Below are 25145 nucleotides of genomic sequence, written 5' to 3' on the forward strand. Positions count from 1 at the left end.
GATTCCTCTCCTTAATGACCTACCTGTTTGAGGATTTGTCCCCAGCGGTCTTCTAAATAACAAAATATGTGGTTCGGGTCTAGCAAACAGTTATTGATTTCAAACCCATACTTAAAAAATGTATATCAACCTACTTGTGAACTAGATAATGTTGCCAACCTCTTGATTGTTGAACCCCTAACATCCTCCACTCTTGTTCGGAAAGCAAACCATTGGGTTTTGAGTGTATTATTGCTTGTGCTTTTTTAGTGATCTATCTCATAAGGTTAAAAAGTAAATTGAATATCATATTTTTATACAACCTCTTCAAATTAACTATGCGGTCAAAAATAAACTCTCTAAACTTACAGATTTAGGTAGTGTAACATGTCTAATTAATAAATTGCACATTTCAAACATTCGCGTGTTAAACTTCAAGTTATCAAATATCAATTAAAGTCTGAATCACGCACCTATATTCATATACATCATCCTCATATTTAGAGGAGTAAATTATATCGTCAGGGTAATTTACCATTGTTGAGAGTTATTAAAAAGACCAAATTACTATATTTCGCTTGTATGAACTAAGGTAACTACGCGGCTCCACCATTAATTTTTAAAACCTTCAACTTTACAAAACCGGGTTTGAAAGTAAAAAAGTGTTTTCTACGGATATCATTAATAAAAAAAAATAACATGAACAAAAATTATCAGAACTCTAGACCTAGTATAATTGAAATAATAATATGACAATATTCCTCATAAATACAGGCTTGGGGTAAATACAATTCCCCTTCTTATTAATGAAATTCCTTCTTTGAGTTTGTTTTCTAGATCCTCGTTTCCTATTGATTTTGTAGCACTTGCAACTTGCCTCAATAACTCCTCTAACCTTCTTAAGCATCTTATCACACTTCCTTCATAAAGACTTGTGTTCTCTAATGTAGATTCAAAACTTTCGCCTTTTGACCATTTTAAAATAACAGTCATTATTTGTGGTCTAAATTTGTTTAAGTACTGATCAATATCAATATCTAATCCAGATTCTTCAGATATATTTACAATCATTTTGGCTACTTCAATAATATTTTCGTATCCAGTAGAAAGAATCGGGTCCTCAAGTTTAGGTTCCTGGTACTTCTCATCATAAAGTAGTGATGATAAAATTGCAACAATATATTCAATTTTGAGTTCCTGGAAAAACACATTGTTAAAAAGCAGTTCTGTAATTAGTAGCTCATCTGAAGATGAAATTTCACAGGCAATTCTACCCTTTAGTTGAACAATTCCATCTTCATTTATATAATCAAGGCGTTTTAGTACTTTTCTCATCCCAGCAAGTTCTCTTTGCATAATTGAATCATATTGATTCGAGCAAAGCTCATTTGAAATATTCATGATTCTTTTCTCTAAATGTTTCTTGTGAGAACATACAAATAATAAAACCAGGGTTAGTGAAGGTGCATTTTTTATTAAAATAGAGTTCTCTAATATTTGTTTTTGTAGTAACTTAAATCTAAAAAGCTTGGAACACACATTTGAACCTGGAGTTTCAGAATCAATATTAATTATGTCATCTCCATAATAATTTAAAAGTGGAACTCTTTCACTTCCCAAGTGATTAAGAACCTTAACGAGAGATACTTCCAAAGACTTCAAAATAGATATATTAGAATTTGTAGGAGTAGTGTTAAATTCTGGAATATTCAATCTAATTGTACTTATATCACAAATTGTTGATATTGAACAATTCAAAATGAAATAATTGGTACTATCACTAATCGAATCACCTATATTTTCCAACTCCTTTAAAATACTATTGTAAACAAATTTAGGTAGTGTTCTTTTGTCCAAAAGTATTTTAAGATAATATTGATTTGTGTCACAATGTTCTTTTGAATTACCAATATTGTCACAGCCCAAATTTACTCCTTTTTCATTATCTATCAATGGTTGGAGTACAAAACCATTGTTGGTTTTGTTATTCTTATGTATTGGATTGCTAAGAACTACTCCCCAGCCAAAATCTAAAATTTGTCTGTCCTCAAATCCAAAGAATGAGTTAGGATAAAACATATAATCAAAAAATACATTATTTTTTTCCATATTAGTCTCATTTAAATTATTACCAGTATCAAACTTGTCAAAATTTATCACATCTTCGCGTTTGATATATGGAAATCTAACAAATACTAATCTTCCAGGTGAATAAAATCTATGCAGAACCTTTGAATTAATGACAAAACTTTTAATTGATCTATTTAATTCGACAAGCTCACATAAGTTTTTGTAGAGGGAACTTCCTATTTCAATAAGATTTTCTTCAAGTTTTTTCGAATCACTAATACTCTTCAAAATAATATCAACTTCATAATTTACTTCATTCGACTTAATGTTAAATCTATTATATGAGAGCTTAATAAAGTCATTTATCATTTTATCGATTGCCTTTTCCTCAAAAACTATCTCATTTATTCCAGGTATAGTAATTGAATGTAAACTTGAAGCTAAATTATATTTCTTATAAAAATCAGTTAAATTTATTGAGTCTACATCGTTGCAGACAACATTAAATCCTGACAAATAAAAGAAATACGAATATGAAAACAATAAGCTTTTTAAAGTTGGAAACTCGGGCTTAATCAATTTCTCTTGTAACGAATCATAAATGTCGTCTATCCCCTCAACCTTCCGACTAACTACAGTGAAATTACCTGTTAAAGTTGATTTATTATCATTAGTAAAGTTTGAATTAGATTTGTTCTTTTTCTTATTTACACTTGAATTACTAATTTTTAATTGTGGGTTTTTGATTGAATACTTTTCTAAAATTTCTTTAATTCTTTTTTTCTCCTCAGTTAATGAGACTGTTTTCTTCCTTTTTAAAAATTGGGAGAATGAACGATTAATCATGTACTCTGGGTCTGCTCCCTCCAATCTTAGTAGGTTTAATAACATATTGTACCCTATATAAAACTGACTATCTATTCTTAGTGGCTGTCCTGTAAGCATTGACTTTATAGCCCAGGGATCAGCTAACTCATCTATCATTGTAATAGTAATTCCTCTATCGTCTAATCCTCTCCTTCCAGCTCTACCACTCATCTGTATGAACTCTCCTGAATTAATAATTCTATACTCATTTCCATCAAATTTTCTAAGTGAAGTAAAAATTACCGTTTTTGCAGGCATGTTAATTCCCATAGAAAACGTTTCTGTTGAAAATAAAACCTTGATAAATGATTCTCCAAATAAAAGTTCAACTATCTCCTTTACCACTGGAAGTAGACCCCCGTGGTGAATTCCTATTCCTCTTCTCAACAAAGGTAACATACCAATTACTTGTGGTATTTTCCTATCTTCCTCCGCCAATGTAGCTAATGCACTATTAAAGATAAATTCAATACTCTCCTTTTCTTCTTCTGTTGAAAGGTCAACATTTTTTAACGAAAGCGCATTCAATTCGCAATCCTTCTTAGAGAATGAAAACACAATAATTGGTAAGTAGCTTCTATCTTGACACATTTCTATTATACTTTCCAAATCAATTCTTTGTTGATTTTTACTTGAATTCTTCTTAAGATCCTTTTGTGAAGCTGTAATTTCAGTGGATAATTTTAGTGTAGAAAGTGCTTTTGAATAATTGTCTTGTCTAAACACCTTATTTTCATCTACAACAAGGTATATGCCGTTGCCTCCGGCAGGGAATACAAAGTGTTGAAGTGGTACAGGTCTGTAATCTGTATAAACAACATGACATGGCTGATGTTTTGTTCTGCATATCCACTCTGCAAATTCTAGATGGTTTGGGATAGTTGCAGACAAAAACACTAACCTCACAGTATCTGGTAATAAAATTATTGACTCCTCCCATACAACTCCTCTTTCCTTGTCTCTCATATAGTGTATCTCATCAAATATTACCCATGCAATTTCTCTCACTAATTCACTACCTCTATATAACATAGACCTTAAAATTTCAGTGGTCATGACCATAATTGATCCCAATGGGTTTACAGTAACATCACCAGTAAGTAAACCAACATTACCATCACCAAATGAATTTCTTAAATCCCTATACTTCTGATTGCTTAGAGCTTTAATTGGAGACGTGTATACAACTCTTTGGTTGTTTTTTAAAGCCATTGCTATAGCATACTCAGCTACACATGTTTTACCTGCAGATGTATGTGCAGATATCAAAACGCTTTCTCCAATTTCCAAGCAATCAATAGATACAGCCTGAAATGTGTCCAGCTTAAAAGAGTACTCTCTGGCAAGAATTTTTTTCCCATTCACATCGTATTTCGCTTTGAACTTTGAATCTGTCGGTGCCACATATCCACACGGACGAACACATTCGTGTACACAATTTGTACCAGATTCGTAAATTACATGTTCAACCCTCATACTGTCGTCATTGTGCTTGTAAATTTTTTCTTGTTTTAAACATTGATTGTTTTGGGGATTTCCCAAATCCACCCCTTTTTTATTCTCCTCAACACGGGCTTTTTTTATTACTTTAGATAATTCACCTATTAGTGCGTCCATTAGAACTTATACCAACATCCATAGTAATTGGTATCAAAATAGTTTTTAAAGTGTATAAAATTTGCTTAATAACAATTTAATAATCAATATTATGAATTATAATCTTTCACTAAAGAAACTCATAAAATGAGAGCTGCAAAAACTCTATTTTCTTGTCAGCCTTTACCTTTGCTGGTACCGCCTACAAATGCCATCTTTACCGCTAGTTTTAGGCCGGCAGCGTGAAATGCAATGAATGCATGAGAAAATATACAATTTTAAATAAAAATATTAAGATTTAAATTCTATAAATTATAATAATAATTTACTATGTCATTAGTTTAATTTCTATTTTGTTTTATATTTTACTTATGTATATCTGAATTAATTTTATTTTAGTGAAGTCAAATAACCATTTAAAAATTTTGGAAACATTTAGGTTATTTTTAAGAACGTAGTTTAATTTATCAAAAGTCATATATTTTATACATGAATTAAACTTACTAGATACTGAACACTTAACTTTAAGTCATTATATTTGAATTAAAACATAGTTTTATTACAATCAACATAAAATGTATGACTTTTGCCGCTCATAATTGTGTGAAATAGTTTTGTCCGTTATGTCTTTTCGGTCAGGCTTGCCCACTAGGTTTGGTACTAATAAGATTTATGAATTTTAATAACAACTAAAAGAAAGAGGAGTTCGGTAAGATTTAGTAATATATGAATTTAAATGATTACCAAGTTAAGGATTTGCTTCATTATAATATTCACTATCATAGTTTTTTATGATATTGACTGTAATTCAAGATGTAACTGTTCTGAACTTGCGGAGTCAGCATTCACAGAAAATGATGTCGAGGATAGTGATGAAGCTATTTTGCAACAAAATTTTACGAGTTCTATGAAAAAAGAAATCAATGCAGAATATAATGAAACAGAATGCAATTCTAATTCAAATAGTGGGGAAAAAATATTAGAAGGTAAACCTGCAGAAGAGAGTTCAGAAAGTGAACAAAAATCAGAAAAAAATGAGGAAGATGTACTCAAAGGAAATTCCACAAGCTTATCAGAAGCAGAAGGTGATGATTCAAAAGATGAAGAAGAGAATTATAGAGATTCAAAAAATAAAGAAGAAAATAAAACAAATATAGATATCAGTGAAAAAGAAGAAAAAAAAGAAACCAATTTGGGTGAGCCTATAAATGATAAATATATTGAAGTCATGGAGACAAAAAGTAAAATTCAAAATGGTACTAGTGAAATAGAGAATGATTCAGGGGAAGAAACGATTAATGAATCTAAATTAATTAATAAAAATGGGCTTGAAGAGAATTCTGTTGTGAAAAAACAAGTAAATAAATCAACAGAAATGAAAGAGGGCGAAAACAAGTCTACTGAAGATTTAGATAATAAAAATAAATTAAGTTCGGAATTATCACAAAAAACAGCCCTTGAGATAGATAATTTTGACAAAGAAACACCTGAAGGAAATTTAAATGAAAAAAATAATACAAATTCAATTAAAGATGAAATTACAGCTAATCCCGATGATGTTCAAAAAGAATTAGAAGTAGAAAAAAAAGTAGACAAGTTAAGTGATATTGAGAGAGTAGTAAAGGAAATGAAGGAAGAATTAACATCTAAGTTTTCAAATGAAACAGAATTTGGAAAAAAAAATAACAATTATATAATTACTATAAAAAGATTAGATTCTGATGATTCATCGAAAGAAAAAAATACAGAATTAAATACGAATACCAAAGAAACTGAGATTAAAATGCATAAAGATGAAAATAATGATGATCAGAGCACAGAAATGAATAATAATAACAATAAACCAGAATTGAATAATAACTATACCTCTGATTCAGATGAGTACAAGTCAAATAAAGAGCTGATTGAAAAATTAATGTCTTTATCACCAGCAGACAATTTAGCAAATGAGAATGAACACGAAGATAATGCAGGAAATGAGGAAAGTACTGATAAAAAGATGGAGGCGTTGATACAAGAAAAGAAAGATTATGATGCAAAGAAAATGGAAAAAGAGAATCAGCCCTTACAGAAAAAGAAAAAGTGGTATGAAAAAAGAGATCCTGTAACTGGAGAACTATTGTTTGATGTTGCTGCACTTTCCAGAAATATAACAGCAGCTATAACAGCAAAAAGGAAGAAGGGATCATTTAGTAAATGTTTTCAATTTCATGGTCAAAAGGAGAAGTGCGATGCAATAAAAAATTGCTTTTACGATGATGTCTACGACATGTGCTTATTGGATTGTAGCCTTTTAAATAAAAAAGATGCATGCGAAGAATATTTAGAGTGCAGATTTGATTATGTTGTTCCGAGAAAAGCATGTGTGAATGACTGCTTCCAAAGCAGAGACTTCATGAAACAAGACTTAAATGGTGTTATGAGAGGATGTATGTGGTGTTCTCAAGAAATAATGTGTAATACTATTAAGAGAATACAAAATGAAAAATTCCCTGATTTTAACAATCGAAAATTTGATTGTAACTGGCAAGCACAAAATGGTTTAGATGTTAGTGATGAAGATACAGAAAATTCCATTTGTGTTGACAGGAACTTTGGTAGAACTATGACAGATAAAGATCTAGTTGCAGCTAATTATATCTCAACACAAACAAAATTAACAAATGAAGCAGCTGAAAAGATAAAACAACAAATGTTGATTGATGGAGAATCTGAAGAATTTGCAAAATTACAAACCCAAAACATTAACATATTAAAAAGAAGAATATGCTATCCTCCAAATATACCATTTTCAAAACTTGTTCCTGAGAAAAAATACTATATTAATGAAGAGGAAATTGAAATAGTATGTGATTATGGGTATAAAGTAACAGGAGCAAGTGATAAATTAAAATGTGTTAATGGAGAGTTTTCACCAAAAGTATTTTGCATTGCTTATAAGGAAATAGAAAAACAGAAAGAATCAATAGGGAAACATTTCAATAATATTTTTAACTTATTGGTAAATTCAGTATTTGGAGGTGGGCGTTGGATCGATTTTGGTATTGAAAAAATCAACGAAAGTAGGTCTGAAAATGGGAAAGAAGAATTTAATGAAACTGGAAATGAAAATTTACAATTTAATGAAACGAATATTTTTGACAATAAAACTGATTTTAGTAACAATGAGTTTAAAGGTGATGTAATGGCAAATGATACAAGCATTGATGAAAAAGAGGATATATATGATAAATCAGAAGAAGATAAGAATATTAACAGCGAACATGAAGACAAAAATTATACAGATAAAAATAAGTTAGTTCAGACAAAAGTAATATTGAACCGGGTGACAGGCGACACAATACTTGATGCGAACAATTCTTAGGAACAAATTTTAGAGTGACTGTAAATAAATTGAATTATATTTGTACATAATTGTCTAAATAAATATGTGGTATTTTACAGTAATAGTAGTGAGTAAATATTACATTAGTAAGTTTTTTTTTTTAGAAAGATCTATTTCTAGGAAAAGCAAAGGCGCACACATATTGAGTTAATTCAGTGCTTCTATTGCAAATTTCTTTTTACCTGCACGAAGTCTACTTCCAATATTATCACCCTCAAGTACGAGTGCAAGTCTCCCAAGAGAATTGGGATCTGAAGATTCAACTCTCTCCCATGCCTCCGAGAAAGCAGCAGCCAATATTGCGACAAGAGTTACAGGTAAAGGATTATGTGGTACTTCTTGCTTCCCAGGAACATTTCTTATAACAAGCAACAGCTCACCTCTAATTACCTCCAGTAGTGCCTTTCTTGCAGCCCTTCTCAGGTCAACAAGGGAAAGACTTTCAGGTCTCCTTGTTGAAAATTCGTCAGGAAGATCATCAAGAAAACTTATCCACATATCTTCTTCTCTTCTCCATGTATCCGCCAACAGAACTTCGGTATTGGGTTGTGAAAATTCTAAAAGTATTTGGAGGGAGGATATTGGCGTTCCCGACTGCACTGAGAAAAGCCAAGGAGCGGTTACACTTTCTTCACCAGACAGTAGCAGACTTAATTCACTCTTTAATTCAGGAATATTCTTCTCAAATTCATTATCTTCAGGAAGTTTGTATCCAAGATCAGTAACTATTTTAATAAGACTTTCCAAAGTTCTTTCAATTCTTGAGATTCTATATTCCAATCTAAGTCTTTCTTTATCTGAGGATTGTACATGATCATTTAACTCTTTTACTATTGAAAGAAGTGGATCAAATTTAGTAACAATGAAACCTTGAATTTCTGGTGAAAATGACATTGGTGGGATACCAGAGGTTCCAGATTTGGATGATGAAATATTTCCATCCATCTCCATATGAATTAGTCTCACAAGCAATTAGGATTTTGTAGATCCAAGTCAAGTGCACGAGTTCAACTTGTGAATCAAAAAGAGAATTTATTGTTATTTGTATTAAACTATTTAAGCAAATTATTAATCTTATTAAAACCTACTCTTACTGCTTTAGGATAAGTTCCCACTATTTTCCTGATTTATTTTTCATTATAATGCCTTATTTTGAAGCAAGCTTGCATTCAGCAACAGCGCCACAATCTCGAAAATGGCGGTAACCACACTCAACTACAATTAAATAATGTGTGGCGCCATTTTCGGTACTTTATGAATAGAATACACAGCTATATCTGGTTTTGTAATTACAAAGATGTTAGATCCTTCAGGTATTGCAAGGCTAATAAATGAAAAGTTCACTCAGATAGGTGAAAATGTTCTTGGTAATGTAATAGATCAGATAGTGGATAACTCAAGTGCCCACTTGAGCAGTTTAAACGATTTTCAATCAGTAAGTTTATTATAGTTCTTAAATTCATAATAGTAACATTAAATTAATATTTTTAGTCATCTTTGATGAAGTTATTGAAAAAAGTTGCAGGATCTAGGTTTTTGAATAGACAACCAATAGTAGAATCAGATCCTAATTTATATGCGATAAGAGATCAAAAGTCTAAAATATACAAATCTGCTAAGAATTCAAGTAATATAGGAGTTCTTAAAATAAAAATAGATAGAGCGATAGTTTCCCCAATGGGGTTTAATAGGGATGTTCGAAATTTTATTATGAGAGATAAAGCAGAATGGGTATTGGAAATAACTGTTCAGGGACAAATGCTTACGAGCAAACCCGTAAGCACAAAGGATTTTATTTTGGAAATTCCAGCGTATAGTCCAATTGTATTGTCTCCAAAAAGAAGTTTAGGTAATAGCGAAGCTGTTTGTTTTGAGGATAATGAAAAATTTATAAAAGTTTCTGGATTTGAGAAGCAAATGTGTAGTGGCGAGGGAAATAAGAATCCAACTACAGATTTGTTCGACAAAAATAAACTGAATGGAATAAATAATAATACTGGAGCCAGGGAGGTTTTATTTAGTTTTAATGAATCCTTTCAGGTAAATGACCTATATTCAGACTTAAACATTGATCTTATTTGCAGGGTGCCAATAGAGTGCAAGCACATTCAAAATAGAAATAGTGAATATATCGTTGATGATTTTTACTGCTCAAAAAATCAAAATTTTGATCAAGGTTATGGTAAATTAGTTCATTCTATGGAAAGAGACTTTGAAGAGGAATACTCAAGTATAGATAATGATAATTTGAATGATGGAGATAATGAAGCAAACACTTTAAATAACAATACTTCTAACAGCATTCACAATAGCACTATTAACCAGAGCGCAAAAAAGGATTCGAGTACTTCTTTCTCGAGCAGTTACAAACAATATAAGGTTATTCGAATTGAACATTTGAAACCAAATTGTAAGCTAGTGTTTGATGAGCAGGACTTTGATCCCCAAGCTAGGAACATTGATGTAAAGTATCAAGAACACAAGTGGGAAGTAATTTACGATTATATGCACTTTGGAAAAGTAACAATACCTATTTCAAATATTGTATACAATAAAGTAAGAAGCTTACCTTCATTTAATAATGAGCATTTTGAATTGTTCATCTCCAAATTGTATAATGGATATTTTGGTAAATTATTTTCCTTGAAAACAAAAGATGATCATAGAAATGATGGTAATTCACCTAATAAAATTATGAAAAAAAGTAATTCTGCAGATGAATGGGCACTGTTATATGAAAAAAAAGATTCGGTTGATGCTGAAAAGGTAAATTATGACATTAAAAAACAAAATGACCTTAACAAATATACAAGTATACTAAGAACAGATAAAGAAGCAATAAAATATGGGTGTAAACTTAATTCAGAAAATCCACTTGGATATTCTCAAATAAAAAGTGAATTTGAAACAAATTGGTATCATCTTTATCCGAAAACAAGTGATACAACTAAATATGTGAAGCCCGTCCCTGGTATTACTGAATTTGGTTTATCAAATCCAATAAAAACGCTTGGTTTCATTCAAATATCTTTGATTTTTGAAACAGAAAGTAAAAGCAAGGCTAATTTACTTCTGAACACATTTCATAACCTGGTTACAGAAAGACCAATTACAAGGTGGATATTACCTGTGGCATTTGAACCTCAGTACTTCCAAAGGTATGCAGAATCATTGAAATTATTATTGGAGCATTATCCAAGATGGGTACCTAAATTTTGTTTTTTATTAAATTTTAGGATCCCGAGGTCCAGACTCGATAAATTAATGATTTTAATTTTTTGGCTATTTGTTTTTCACAGTGCATTAAAAACTGAAAGCTTCTTTACATTTTCACTCACTTCATTTTTTATTCTTCCATTAATTGTCTCTTTAACATATAAATTTGGATCTCAGATAGCTTCTAGAGTTCACTTGGATTATTTAACAAGAATCGGTCTGTTAGATATAGAAAAAAGAAATCAGATGTATAATGTTCAAAAAAAATATTCCAAGAAAAATAAAGGTATGAGTTTATTAAATCCAACATCAAATAATATATTCAGGGTTTTACAGCCTCTTTTTACATCAAAATACTATTCTTCAATGATTACTTCTGAGAGCAAATCAACAAAGGAAATTAGTGAACATGCAGAATGTAATGAAACTAAGGAAGAAGTTCACGACCAGCATGAAAGGGATTTTTTTAGAGAAAAAAATATAATAAAAGAAGTAGATGGATATATTCCTAAAGAAGTGTACTTTGGAACTAGTATCATCTCAAAGGATCATACTCTCCAATATGATTTATTAAATGGGGATGGATATATTTGTATTTCAAGAAGCTCAAACGATGCAAGTGATAATAGTATAAATAAAATGAATGGAAACAAAAACTTAACATTTTTTGGAAATCCGAACACCATGGAACTCACAAAATATATTGATATAGAAACTAGAAAAGGAAAAGATTATTTCAAGGATTGTTTGTTTGATAAAGACGTCACATCAGATAACAATTCACTTAAAAAGGATTGTTCAAACTACTTGGACCAAAGTGGAGTTGTGGAAACTCCATTTGGAGAATTGAGAATTGGAATAAGAAATCAATATGACGATAAGTTTGTTTCAATATTTTTTGATGACCAAAATTTAGAACCAATTCAGTCCCAAATTTCAAATTTGATTATGATTGTTCAACTAGTTCAACAATCATTTGCAAATATATCAACATTAATTATGAAATTAAAATATTCACTAAATTTTGAAGATCCAATTATTCCTTTGTTAACAATAGTTGTAATGGCAATTATAGTTATAAATTTAAATTTATGTTGGTATTTGACTAAAATAATGTTTAAAAATAATAAAATTTCCGTTTTATTTAGGAGTTATTTATTTATAAATTTTGTTTATTGGTTGATGCATAAAGACCCTTATAATTTTATCCAATTTGAAATATTAAATAAAAGAAATAGAATAAATATCAACAACTCAAGAAGTAAATGGTTAAAAAGGTTTTTCAAAATGATACATATAGAAGATAGAAACTTGTTTATATTATTGAAAAGTATAAGAATATATGATTATTATCCAGAAAAATACGTATATAGACAAGTATGTACTTCAAAAAATAACAATGGGTATAATGAAGTAAAGTATATTACTCTTGAAAATTGTGGAGAGTTGTCTATGAGAAATGAGATAATTCCCATTCAAATATTGCCCTTAACTGTTGATGAATACTTATTTTTTTACGCAGTTAAGTATATATTTTTAATGATTTTGATTTTAGGTTCAGTTTTGAGGTTTTTCCAACAAATTTTTTTTAGTAGAATTACATTAGTGTATAAGAGAATGTTTTTGTTTTGGTGGTACGCAATACCAGATATTAGGGAAATAGAACATCGTTGCATAACTTCCACTCAACTGATTGGCAGCTTAGACAATCTTCTTATTGAAGGTGATAATGTAATTCAATATAGGATTTTGAACAAGAGCAATTACGAAATATCAAATTCTGGATCTTCATTTAATAGTAAAAATAACAGCAAGGAGGGTGGAATTGAAAACAGTAAAGCTGATTTATTCCTAAAACAATTCTATTTTGGAAAAAACTCCAACATTAACAGAAACAGTAGTTTAACAAACAATTTTACACTAGACAATAATACCTCTAATGAAACAAAGAGGCAGGATTTAATTAGTAGAAAAAGCCTTATTGAATACATTCTCCCAGTAAATGCAAAAGACAATGACTTAAATTCTAACAAAAATGAAAAAAACACATCCTCCAGGTATGATGTTATCGAAAATCTTTTGGAGGGATTTTACATCCCTCACAGAAGAAAAAAGATAGTGGAAGGCAAAAGCTTGCAAAATCAAGAGACTTCACAGTAATATTACATAACCCAATTACTTAAGAGTTTTATATATTTTCTTCTAATGTCCTCTTTATTAAAAAAACTTTATAATATTATTTTAAAAATAAACTTGAAAAGCTATCTAAATAACTTTCTAATTAGCTTTTTCCTGTGAATAAGCCAGATTTGAACAAAATATGGATATTGAAATCCATCTCCAGTAAACAAATATGCAAGAAGTGGAAGTTAGTGCAGAAATTAAACCTACATAATACCATCTCCCTTTTCTTTCCTCATATAGAGTTAAACAAATCAACCCTGTGTACAAAAAGAAACATATGAAGTAAATCAGTAAACACCAACATTTATCTTTTTGCATATTTACAAAAAAAAAAAAGTATATAGGAGTTATCTACATAAAATTGATCTTTAATTGATGAAATTTATATAGAATATATTCCCAAATTAGTTTTATTATTTCAGCTTTAACAATAAATTAAATTAAACCTTAATAGTTTGTTTAATAAATCTACAATTTATGGTGATCGAGATGTAATACTAAATTGGTTTTTTTAGAAATGTTTCTAGCTCTCTGAGTGTATTAACACGGTATGAAGTACGTTATTGCTATAAAAAGAGCATTCATTTATTTCCATATATATATTTTTTATAAACATATAAGAACCATCTAACCCACACTTGTAAATGTATCTAACGAAATAACTATATATCTTCAGATACATTACAAATATGAAACAATAATATATTTATCGTCGTACTAAAATGTACTCATTCTTTTTGGCATATTCTATTTAGATTGTCACGACAGTAGTTTTACTCAGCATCACCATCACATCCTTTCCTAGGCCTTGATTAAAAAAAAGTTTTGCGGGTTTATTGGGCGGTAAAATTCACTTTAACCTTCTTTTATTTAATTATATGGATTTTGTGTTTGACAATAAGAGGCAATAAAAGGAGTGTTTATGACATATTAATACTACTTATAATAAGAATATAACTGATTTTCTTAGTTACGAGTTTCATATTTTACACGGTTGATGTAAATGATAAAGGACAATGTTTCCCATTACATTTAAACAATACGTTGTGTTGAGCTTTCTACTACTAGTTGGATTATTTATGCATTTAATAAATGTATACGACTATCATTTCTTTCACATAATCATGCACATAACTGTAACAAAAGCATCAACCATTGTTATAACGAATGCAGGTTTTATAACTATGTTTTATACTGGGAAGCTCATATTGAATATATTCGTTGGGAGATTACGAGATATTGAAATCGAAGAGATTATAGATCAAGGAAGAGTATTTTTGTTAGATACTATTTTCTTCCTACTTTTTAGCAGTCCTACAATTAACAATGTGGAGGTTGGAGCAATGGTCCTATCAAAGTATATTACATTAATTTTGTTATTAAAAATGTTACACTTGATAACTCATATAAGGATTAACCACATGTTTGAGGTCGAAAAACCAAAGGTTTTCAGCATTATGAGAATTGCAATACTATTAAATATATTACTAGTAATTGATTTAAGTCTGATTTTTAGATATTTGGGGCTACTTTCAAGAGAATCTACACTTAGATTATGGGTATTTTTTGAAAGTGTTTCTTTATTCGTATCGTGTGTAATATCTATAGGAAAATATATTGTTCATATTATTGATTTAAAAATTCAGGCACTTCAGCTAACTATGAAAAGATTAGAAGAAGACTCAAATTATCAAGGCCACGGAGACTCAACAAACTCTCATACTTTTGTCTGGTCAAATAAAAATGCAGTGTTATTCTATATGGAAGTTGTTGGCGATATATGTTCGTTGATTTCATATTTACTATTTATTATATTATTTCTACTACTAAATCCATCAAGAATTCCATTGTATATAATGGGTGATATTTTCCACATTATTAAGGCTTTGTATAATAAATTATCATCTTTTAGAAGATATAGGAAATTAACGAGAAATATGGAGACTAAGTTTCAAGAGGCAACACTTGAAGAAATTGAAAGAGTTGACACGTGTATTGTTTGTAGGGATACACTATATATTGGTTCTAAAAAAATTCCCTGTGGACATGTTTTTCATTTGGACTGTCTTAAGTCGTGGTTTATACAACAACAAACTTGTCCAATCTGCAGGTCTCCTATTAATATCCAGGATGATATTCAAGAAAACGGTACTAGCATTAGAAGTGGAATAGAAGAGGATAACAATATCAACTTTAACGGGGATTTAAACAACACATTTGAGGTTGGTAACCATGTATTGCATGGTAATTTACAATCTAACAATGTTTTGCAGGATTCAGAGGTGGGTAATTACATTGACCAAATAAACTTAAATAAAAATGAAAGTCAGAACCCAACTGAGATAAATATTAAAGCACTAAGTGGTATTCTTAAAGGTTTAGTAGTCTCTGAGATACAAAGCAGTCACAATACTTCCAATCAAAATACTAATTTAAATATAAAGAAATACAAATTATCAACACACCCATTGTTAAACAGAAATCATTTTCGTTCAACTGAAAAATCAAGCACCAAAAATTACCTTTGCAGTCATGATGGTAATCTATTACAAGTATTAACAAACATACCACAAGATTTGTTAAAAACTAATCAAAAAATTTTAGAATATCAGAACTGCTCAGAAAAACTTGAATTTGTCCCTGGAACATGTGAAATTTATAGAAAAAATGCAGACATTTGGCTAAACAATGTAAATTATTTAATTAATTTTCAGCCAAATATAGGAAGCACAAATGAAAACCATAGCATTTATCCAATTATCACGGAAAAAGGTAATTATTTTGGGCAGGACAGTTTACCTTTTTCTGAAGGAAATGAAATGAAAAATTCATTCAATGACTTGCTTAACACAGTTAGAAGGCAAGTGAACCCCAATTATTGATCACAATATTTGTTTATTTATAATCTTTTCTATTGTTTTATTAATTTATCAATGTGTAAAATTTTGTTTGCTGTTTTAATTTTACTCGGCAATAATATAACCCGGTTTTAAAATATCTATTGCAAGATGTAAACTGGTACCAATGGTAATAGATATTAATAACCCGTACCATTTTTCATTTAGTTCTAGTGCAATAGCTAGTTTATTCTTATATAACGAAATTATCAATGATTTTACTGCTTCTTTTTTCCCCTCGGACGAATTCTTGAGTTTTATTAATCTTCTTGTTACTATTGGTAAAGGTTGGTACTTTTTAAAAGATATCACACCAACTATTGTTGAAAAAGGTGGTAATGATAAATTATTGCAAGTATCTCTAATAAATATAGGGAAAGCAGTAATACTAGGATATAGTTGTGAAACCATGAGCGATAAATCATCAAAATAACCTATTTCAGCAAGTGTAGATTTTGGTGAAAATACGATGGTGTGTTCTTCCGAATAGAAAAATTTATTAATAATACCCAAAATTGAATCGTAAATTGTATCTCTTAAATTACTTAAATCAATAAAAATGATACCATCTCCATGATGATCATTTGTTCTTTGAATTTTTTCTAGAACTATGTACCTTATTTCAACGTTTGGTATTATACTGCTTTCGTTTAATTCAACGTATGTTTGCAAGTCACCCAATCTTTTCCTTGTGATATATTTTCTAGAACTAACAATCCATATTATCAGAAGTTGCCTATCCTTTCCTATAACAAGATTATCGTTCTTCTTAATTGATGATTCAAGATCTAATGGGGTCCTGTTAATTTTTCTTGATATTTTCCTGAAATTATCATAAAGGCTATATTCAAGTAATACATCCTCCATTAATATACCAGTTATAAGTTCTTTTATAGACTTTAGTTTAGTATGGGTCTTTAAATCTTTATTTATTTCTATGACTTGATTCTCAATTTCATAGTTAGCAACTTCTGTATTCTTTGAGATGTAATTAAATAATTTGTTATACAGATAAACAAAGTTTAAGCAAGAGCTGCTAACTGGATGCCAATATAACTCGCAAAAATATGAACTTTCAAACAAGGAACTTTTGACCTCATCATCTATGGCAAAATATACAGAAAATAAAAATTCAGAGTATTCTTTCAAAAATTCATCACTTGAAAATAATCTTCTAAGCAGACCAGAAACTGAATCAATAATATTCAGACTATCACATTCAGATAAATCAATATCATTAACTATTAATATGGACATCAGTTGATTCTTCTTGTAGAGACAAAAACCTGCGCCAGACTTATTTTTTTTATTTAAATTAAGACTCTCGAACTAAATATTATTTTTGAAAATCTTCAAAAATAATTTTAAATACTTTTTATTCATTTATTGTATTTTCAAATAGGTTATACATTATTTTTTGATTCTTTGATTTTTCTTCTCAAATATTTTCATAATTCAATTCCAGTTTTTACGCATTCTGAAATATAATTACCTATCTTTTCCATTTTCAAATTATTTCCCTCTCTGAAAATGTAAATAAGCGTTCCAAACACAATAAAGACTTTATTTTTTTTTTATAAAAATTGATCGATTGTATTATTCTAAATCTCATAATAACTTTAGATATTAATTCGCATGGTAATTGTTCTTTTTTAAAGTAATTTATAGAAACTAAATGGGTTTTGACTTCATTACAAACAGTGGAATTCCATTTTTAACAATTTATTTACTAAAATTTCGAAGTTTTTAAAGCTTCTTGAACAAAGTGATTCATTTGAGATTTAATTAATCCATGAAGTTAAACAGCTAATGAACCTATTTGACTATTATGTATCCCACACTGAGTTCCAGGAAAGACTGCCATATTTATTTTTTGAAACAAACCAGGATTTTTTTGTATTATTAACAATGATAAAACCACCATTTGGCCCACAAATACTTGTTTGTGTGCTCGAAAAAATTACGTCACTATACTTAAATAGGTAGGAATCCTCATTTCCATATTTATTTGCAGAAGTTAAAATAGTTGTTTCGCTTATGTCTATCGTTAAAATAATTTATAACTTCTTACAAATTTTGTGTATTGACTCAAAATTAGTTATTTGGTTCAATTATTTCAAGTTTCAATTTTAATTCTTTAATATGAAATCCATTACATTTACTATTCATATTAAAGTAATAAATCTGATAATATTTTTCTAATGTACTTTTTTTCTTCACAAAAAAAAAGCAATAATTATACTCATTTTTTCTACAGATCCCATACATATTACGAATCTTGCATATTTTGAACTATAAAATTAAGCATTAAATAACCATTTATAGTTACTTTTTTCAAGGTGAAAAAATTCCCTCAATCTTTTTGTACGAACTATTTCTATTTTTTCAATAATAACTTTTCATGTATATTGCTTGGCTCGTGAGTAACCTGGATATTAATTTTTAAGCACATTTCATAATAATTCGTTTCCTGAGTTCATAATTACGTTCTCATTGAATGTAAATTTAAGTGTTTGTTTCGATATTGTTCTTTCCTTTCAATAATTTTAAACAACTATCAATATTTTTGTTTGAACCAGTCATAACAACAAGAATAATTTAATAAAAAAAAAATCTAATCCTCAGATCTAATTATTTATAAGACTTATTTTACAAATATCAAAATAGAATAATCTTTTTTTGGAGCAATTTGTATAAACATACGTAAAGTATTAAATGATATACACAGAAATAAAAACTTAAATTAATTAGCAACAAATTAAAACTAAAAATTTAAAATCATGAAGATATTTGATACATTAATGTTTACTACTTGAATAATAAAGAATAAAATATAGAAAGTAATAATAATATAAATATTACTTTCAGAGCAAACTTAACCTTCTCTATTTTGCAGTTCTTTTCAGATGATACTATTATTTCACGTAATAAATGATAATCGTCTGTGTTAGTTACTGCGTCTTTAATATTGTTTTCAACCAAATTGATGTACTTCCCCTGAATTCCTATTTCATTTATCAATATACTTTGGATCTTTCGCAACTCTTCTGCTGAGTTATTAATCATTGTAATTTCTAATTGAAGTTTAAATATGCATTAACATATTCATTATATCAGTTTATACTTGATACTTACCTTTGTTTTGTTCGTGTAACAATTTTTCTTCTAAATCGCATGGTTTTGGAACAGAAATTTGTGAACCTGTTGATAATAGGAGTGAATTTTGTGAAGAAAATTTATTTTTCTGAGTGAATCTATGTAAGTATTTGTCTTCTGTTAAAAATATACGTTGAAAATGACTCAGTAAATTTTCTAGAATCAATTTGTATTGAGGCTTAATGTTAACTTCTCTCTCCAATAATAATATGCAATATTTAAACAATTGTTGTGTTTCCCTTATCTTAAAAGTTCTATCAATGTATTTACTATTGCTATTTAAAGAATCGAATTTCTCCTCATTTAAGTTATCGTCAAGATAGTTTATGTTTTCCTTAACCTGATTAAAGCAACGACATATTATCTCATCTATTCCCTCATTAACAAGAGTTTCATTCAAATTATTGAATTCACGTTTCAAACAAGTATATAGATTCTCATTATTCATTGGACTATGTTTCTCAATAATAGTTCATTTTATATGTAAAAAATGTAAATGTTATAATTCAATAATAAAATTGAAAGAAAAAATTCTTAATTATGAATATTATATATCAGTTAAACTACCATTCAAAAACAGAGATTCTGTATTATTCTAATTCTATCCTATTGTTTAACTTCCATGTGAGGTACATAATTTTCGAAGTTACTGATTGGCGGTAAATCTGTCTTTAGTTTTATCACATTGCAAGCAATTCTTTGAAAGATCATAACTCATAGTAAAAATATCACCAATATTTTTAGTCAATGAACAACTATTATTCAATATATTCATTTTATTTTCTTGAATTTAATTCAGTATTTATTTAAATTAATTGTTATATTCCATTAGAGTAATTACAACTGAACAACTGTTGTCGAAATATTTATTATATAAAAGGGGCACTAAAACTCAGGAAATATAATAATAGTAAATACTTATATCAAAAATTACTTATATCTCTTTGTAAAAGTACTATTTTCAATCTTTCAATCAGTTTTATGTAAGTCTATGATTTTTAATGTTGCGTTAATTACTACTTCTTCCATACAATGCAAAATTGGGAAATAACAAACAATATTGATATTCACGAAGGTGGAAAATATAAAAGTAAAGAAGATGAACAGATATTTTGTTTAATTACAGAATCAGAAGAATACAACTATGATGAGAATATATTTAAAAAAAATATCAGATCTCAAATTGAAAATATTAATTCGATGATAAACAAAATAAACAAAGAGAAAACAGAACTTATAAATTCGTTTCCTTCATGTTCACTTGGAATTATAAAAAATTTGACGCAAATAAACTCATCTGACGAAGACCAAATGGAAATAGATCAGCTTTCAATATCAAATAGTGATATTATGCATTCAAATGATTCACCAATATTCGACTCCCAACTAAACATTGAAATGAGTAATAGTATGTCAGATTCACCTGCAAATACTAACATTCCTGAATCAATATAGTGAAGATTCTGAAGGTGTCTTTTTCAACTAATAAATTAACTTTGAATATATGTTTGTAAACTAGTTCAAATGAAATTCATTATTCTTATCTTTAATATATATCAATTCAATTAAAACTTGGATGCTAATTCGGCTACCTCTCCTTTTATCATCTCAATTTAACCGTTTTATTTGATTTTATCTACAAACTGAACTAATGTTTCTTTATCTGTTTGAATAATAGAGGGAATATTTGAATACTGAGATATCAATTTCGAAACAAACCTGATATCGTTAGAAGTAAACACTATTGTTGTCAGTGTTGCAGTACCCAACATAACACCCCTGCAATTCATTGTTCTTCCGCCAGACGGCATTTGAACTCCTGCCTGTCGAGTTCTTGCAAGTATCAAGTGTTTTTTTCTGTCTTATATCCATTTAAATTAATTGACATAGTGTTAATGATTACTTTATGTCAATTTGTTCAATCAATAAGTATCTATATTCCTGCTTTTTTTAACTTGATACCTAATGTTTTTGAGTTAATAATAACATCATTTGCATACCACTTCCAAGTTTATGATTTGATATAATTGTGTATACAATGCATAAATCTGATTTTAGTGAACACCAGACTGAATTTCACCTGTTACAGAATAGTTCATTTTCTCCTGAATGTCTTGTTCAATAGATTTTCAAAAAAAAATTAAACCTGATATTAGAACCCTTAATGTTTTATGAGAAGTGCTTGTAACAAAGTCAGCATAATCTTTTGGTAAAGGATATTTTTGTGCGATAATCAAGGGAGAATAATGTGATATATCTACCATTAAATATCCTTCTATTCTATCACAAATTTCTATAAACCTCTTAAAACTTATTCACTTGGATATCTACTTGCTCAGACAATAATTATGTTTGTATATATAGAATTTTATTCTATTCTAATTTCTCTTAATCAATTATTCTATTATAATATGTTAAACATGGAAAGGATTCGAATAAGCAATAGGAAAAGTTTACTTTCCTTATATTTGTATAGTGCCCATGAGTTAAACTTTCACCATGTTGAAGTGATAGTCTTATTGTTCTATATGGTTAATTTAAAATTGTATTTAGGGTGCAAAGTTTGCACGTGAGCCGCTACGTGGTCTTACATTACGCCCCAAATATGTGGATCTAAATAAAACACCTATATTGTTCTCTTAGCAAACTCCTCAATCAAATACAGAAGGTGAGTTTGAATAGTCCTTTTTATCATTATTAAACATTGAAAATATTGAATACAAAGTTACTAATATACTGTTCAAACAAGACTTTCAGAAGCTATCATTTAAAGTCATTTAAATTGCCTATTGTATTCCTCTTGCAACAATTCAAACATGAGAGGGTCAAATTCCTTCAGTGATCTATCATAGTTAAACAATAACTCCTGCATTTACTTCACTTACCAAAAACAAACAATTTGAAGAGATTAATCAAGGGTTGTGGAACAATCTATGGATCTAGTTTTCAACTTCAATATGATTAACTTTTTTACAATGTTTGTGGGAAAGGAAAAGAGAAAAAAAAATGAGAGGGTCTATATAGCTTCGCACACAAAAAAAAAGTTGTGTAAAAAAACAGCCTACTTCAACTTAAATGTAAAAAAATTATAGTTTTGGAAGCTGATATAACATCTATAAAGACAACTTAATAACGAAAATTTAATGTGGTTTTGGATTGCGTTGCAAAAAGGAAAGGATAAACAGAAGGATTATATCTCTTCTTAATAAAATTAATGATACTTTGCATTATTCTCATTTCTCCTAGAGTCGAATTAAACATTACTCCACTAGTGACTGAATCCACTATCTTTTCTTTATTTTTTATAAAAGACTCGAGTAAAAATGCAGTTGATACCATCACCTTCCAATTTGAATGTTTATGTTTTTTTCTAAGAATCTGAAACTCATTATATATATTTAAATCCTTTATACAATTAATCGACATGCTTAAAAGTTGTTCTTGGAAATCGTTTTTTTCATCATGATATATATTAATGTTATTATCTTCAATTTGATATTTAGAAAGAATAGGAAAGAATATTTCCTGAAAGTTATTCCAATCTAATAGAGTTTTAATCAAACAAAAAAAATTGACAATTGAATTCTTAAGTTCTTCATGGTTATGTCTTTTAGAGATATCAGTAAATAAAAAAGAAACTATAGATTTGATTGACTTTAAAGGGGTTGAATTGCTTGACAAAAACAAAACTAGCAGTTTTTGGTCATCGCTAAGTATGGAAAGTTTAGTTATTAAATACAACATATTTCTCTGCTCCTCTAATAAAAAATTCTTTTTATCAAATACTGGTTCAATATTCTTCGTAAGTTCATTTAAGGAATTATAAATTTTATTGAACATACAATTGGACCATGAATATAATATATATATAAAATTACTAACTGAAGAATTAGTGAATTTTATTAGTTCCAAGTAAATACCATTTTTGATATACAAGTCAATAATACTATATAATAATTCCAAATCTTTATTATTAATTTTTTTGTAATCCTCGACATTTTTCATTGAATTTAATGAGGTCCAAATAGAAGTTGGTTTAGAGTAGTTCGAGTTACAATTAAGAAATGTCAACCTCTTCAATATAGGGAGGTGCATTTGTGGAGTTTTCAAAATCGAACCCAAATTATTAACCAAATATTCATACAATCCTTGATACCAACAAATGTAATTAATGTCAAAAAAAGCTAACCCAGCAAGTGTTTCTCCTGCTAACGCACCTACTGAAAAGGTAATACTGCTATACCAGTCATTTGGAAGATTTGTAATATTATCATTGCTTTGAACACCATTAATTGGGCAGTAAAAAATAGGACTTCCAACAAAAATAAATTTCCTCATTCCTTTAAGAGGGTTAATATTCACACTGCCTTTATCTATATTACAGTTAAATATGTTACATAAAGTTTTCATAGAATCATTACAATTGTATTTCTCTCCCACTGTGATTGATTTAACAATCTGTTTTATATATATCTCTTCTTTTTCAATATCTCTTGAATTTAGGTGACTTGAAAACACTTTACCATGTATTTTAAGTATTTCGTCTGTTCTTTGACTCGATGACTTGAAGTCTGTATCACTAAAATATATTAGTGGAGCATCTCCATACAACAATGATGTGAAATCACGAAAAGAATTTGATTTACTTGTCTCACTTGTGGTAAGATGTTCACTATATTTAAGAGCTTCTTTTTTATTATCATAGAATAAATGATTGAAAATATTAATATAGATCTGGCCATTCGATTCCCAAATTACGCCAATTTGTCCATCAATGAAAAGTTTATAAGTAAGAATATGGGTACAACCTCTACCAAATTCAGAAATAAAAAAATATTGGGACTTTTCGTAATTCTCACTAGCAGAAATTTGTAACAACGAAAGATTCTTATGGTGGCATGTATTCTCATCTTCAAAGATGATATACATCAATTCGAATACGTCTTCATTAATTTTAGTTTCGTAACAAATTAAATCTGTTATTTGAATATTCATTTCTTCATTAATTTCATGTATTCTGTAAACCTGTCTTATTTGAAAATCTGAATATTTTTCTTCTTCATTATTAGGGAGGCATAAACTAAAAATTTCATCTTTGCACGAAAAATAAAGCTTTCCTAGCTTAGAAATACAACAGGAAGATAAGTTACCAGTAAAATTAGAGATTATTAATCTGTAGTGAGTTATTCTTATTTTCACTTCTAAATCATTTTCAATTATTTTTTCATATCCATCTGTTGCAGAAAATTCTTCAAAAGAGTCATATTTATTATTTGATAACAAATAAATTCCTTTATTTGTTAATAATGAAATAATAATTATACCATTATTAAAAAACCCGGATGCACTAATTATTTCTTCTTCGTGAAGTAAAAAACAATTGCTCAAAATGGTAATGTTGTTTGAAATATCCAATATATCAAACCCACCGTTTAAACTTCTTATGATAATAACGTCACTTAAATCAAATGAACAATTTTCAAGACTTTTATATGAATTACAATAGTTATATTCAGAGAAGATAACGCTTCTTATTGATTTAATCGCACTACTAAAGTATCTATTGGTAAAGTGATGATTAATCCGGTCAAATATAACTATAGATCCACTATCAAAGTACTCCGATCTATTTCTAAATATTAGAATAAATCTACCTGAATTTGAATAACATGAATAACAAGTTTGTTCTGACTCTAAATCACTTCTATTAATTAAGGACCCATAAAAAGGATCCCTAAGTTGTGTCTTTATAATATTCAACATTTTTTTTACTTTAATTTACATTAAATATTTTT

The 25145-nt window shown here is 28.7% G+C and overlaps 11 protein-coding genes across 11 annotated transcripts; 4 read left to right on the forward strand and 7 right to left on the reverse strand.

Annotated features, from left to right (window-relative positions):
- Positions 1-741: 741 nt before the first annotated feature.
- FG386_002630 (ATP-dependent RNA helicase) lies at positions 742-4533 on the reverse strand (the record flags this gene model as incomplete). The annotated part of the gene is made up of 1 exon (XM_067342079.1): positions 742-4533. One exon carries the CDS (start codon positions 4531-4533, stop codon positions 742-744), a length of 3792 nt encoding a protein of 1263 aa, XP_067197684.1.
- Positions 4534-5248: 715 nt separating this feature from the next.
- On the forward strand, positions 5249-7876 carry FG386_002631 (uncharacterized protein; the record flags this gene model as incomplete). Its single annotated transcript, XM_067342080.1, has 1 exon — positions 5249-7876. One exon carries the CDS (start codon positions 5249-5251, stop codon positions 7874-7876), a length of 2628 nt encoding a protein of 875 aa, XP_067197685.1.
- A 168-nt stretch (positions 7877-8044) lies between these two features.
- FG386_002632 (apicomplexan specific coiled coil protein) lies at positions 8045-8842 on the reverse strand (the record flags this gene model as incomplete). The annotated part of the gene is made up of 1 exon (XM_067342081.1): positions 8045-8842. One exon carries the CDS (start codon positions 8840-8842, stop codon positions 8045-8047), a length of 798 nt encoding a protein of 265 aa, XP_067197686.1.
- A 555-nt stretch (positions 8843-9397) lies between these two features.
- Positions 9398-13273, forward strand: FG386_002633 (uncharacterized protein; the record flags this gene model as incomplete). The annotated part of the gene is made up of 1 exon (XM_067342082.1): positions 9398-13273. The coding sequence occupies one exon, from the start codon at positions 9398-9400 to the stop codon at positions 13271-13273; it is 3876 nt and encodes a 1291-aa protein (XP_067197687.1).
- Positions 13274-14421: 1148 nt separating this feature from the next.
- Positions 14422-16179, forward strand: FG386_002634 (HRD1 like membrane associated RING finger containing protein; the record flags this gene model as incomplete). Its single annotated transcript, XM_067342083.1, has 1 exon — positions 14422-16179. The coding sequence occupies one exon, from the start codon at positions 14422-14424 to the stop codon at positions 16177-16179; it is 1758 nt and encodes a 585-aa protein (XP_067197688.1).
- An 81-nt stretch (positions 16180-16260) lies between these two features.
- Positions 16261-17451, reverse strand: FG386_002635 (uncharacterized protein; the record flags this gene model as incomplete). The annotated part of the gene is made up of 1 exon (XM_067342084.1): positions 16261-17451. One exon carries the CDS (start codon positions 17449-17451, stop codon positions 16261-16263), a length of 1191 nt encoding a protein of 396 aa, XP_067197689.1.
- A 191-nt stretch (positions 17452-17642) lies between these two features.
- FG386_002636 (uncharacterized protein) lies at positions 17643-18118 on the reverse strand (the record flags this gene model as incomplete). The annotated part of the gene is made up of 2 exons (XM_067342085.1): positions 17643-17755; positions 18079-18118. The coding sequence occupies 2 exons, from the start codon at positions 18116-18118 to the stop codon at positions 17643-17645; spliced, it is 153 nt and encodes a 50-aa protein (XP_067197690.1).
- A 1194-nt stretch (positions 18119-19312) lies between these two features.
- FG386_002637 (uncharacterized protein) lies at positions 19313-19798 on the reverse strand (the record flags this gene model as incomplete). Its single annotated transcript, XM_067342086.1, has 1 exon — positions 19313-19798. One exon carries the CDS (start codon positions 19796-19798, stop codon positions 19313-19315), a length of 486 nt encoding a protein of 161 aa, XP_067197691.1.
- A 584-nt stretch (positions 19799-20382) lies between these two features.
- Positions 20383-20805, forward strand: FG386_002638 (uncharacterized protein; the record flags this gene model as incomplete). The annotated part of the gene is made up of 1 exon (XM_067342087.1): positions 20383-20805. One exon carries the CDS (start codon positions 20383-20385, stop codon positions 20803-20805), a length of 423 nt encoding a protein of 140 aa, XP_067197692.1.
- Positions 20806-20972: 167 nt separating this feature from the next.
- On the reverse strand, positions 20973-21140 carry FG386_002639 (cytosolic serine hydroxymethyl transferase; the record flags this gene model as incomplete). Its single annotated transcript, XM_067342088.1, has 1 exon — positions 20973-21140. One exon carries the CDS (start codon positions 21138-21140, stop codon positions 20973-20975), a length of 168 nt encoding a protein of 55 aa, XP_067197693.1.
- Positions 21141-22476: 1336 nt separating this feature from the next.
- On the reverse strand, positions 22477-25113 carry FG386_002641 (uncharacterized protein; the record flags this gene model as incomplete). The annotated part of the gene is made up of 1 exon (XM_067342090.1): positions 22477-25113. One exon carries the CDS (start codon positions 25111-25113, stop codon positions 22477-22479), a length of 2637 nt encoding a protein of 878 aa, XP_067197695.1.
- Positions 25114-25145: the final 32 nt, after the last annotated feature.

Source organism: Cryptosporidium ryanae (assembly GCF_009792415.1).
Source record: "Cryptosporidium ryanae isolate 45019 chromosome Unknown contig_5, whole genome shotgun sequence".
Taxonomy (NCBI): Eukaryota; Apicomplexa; class Conoidasida; order Eucoccidiorida; family Cryptosporidiidae; genus Cryptosporidium; species Cryptosporidium ryanae.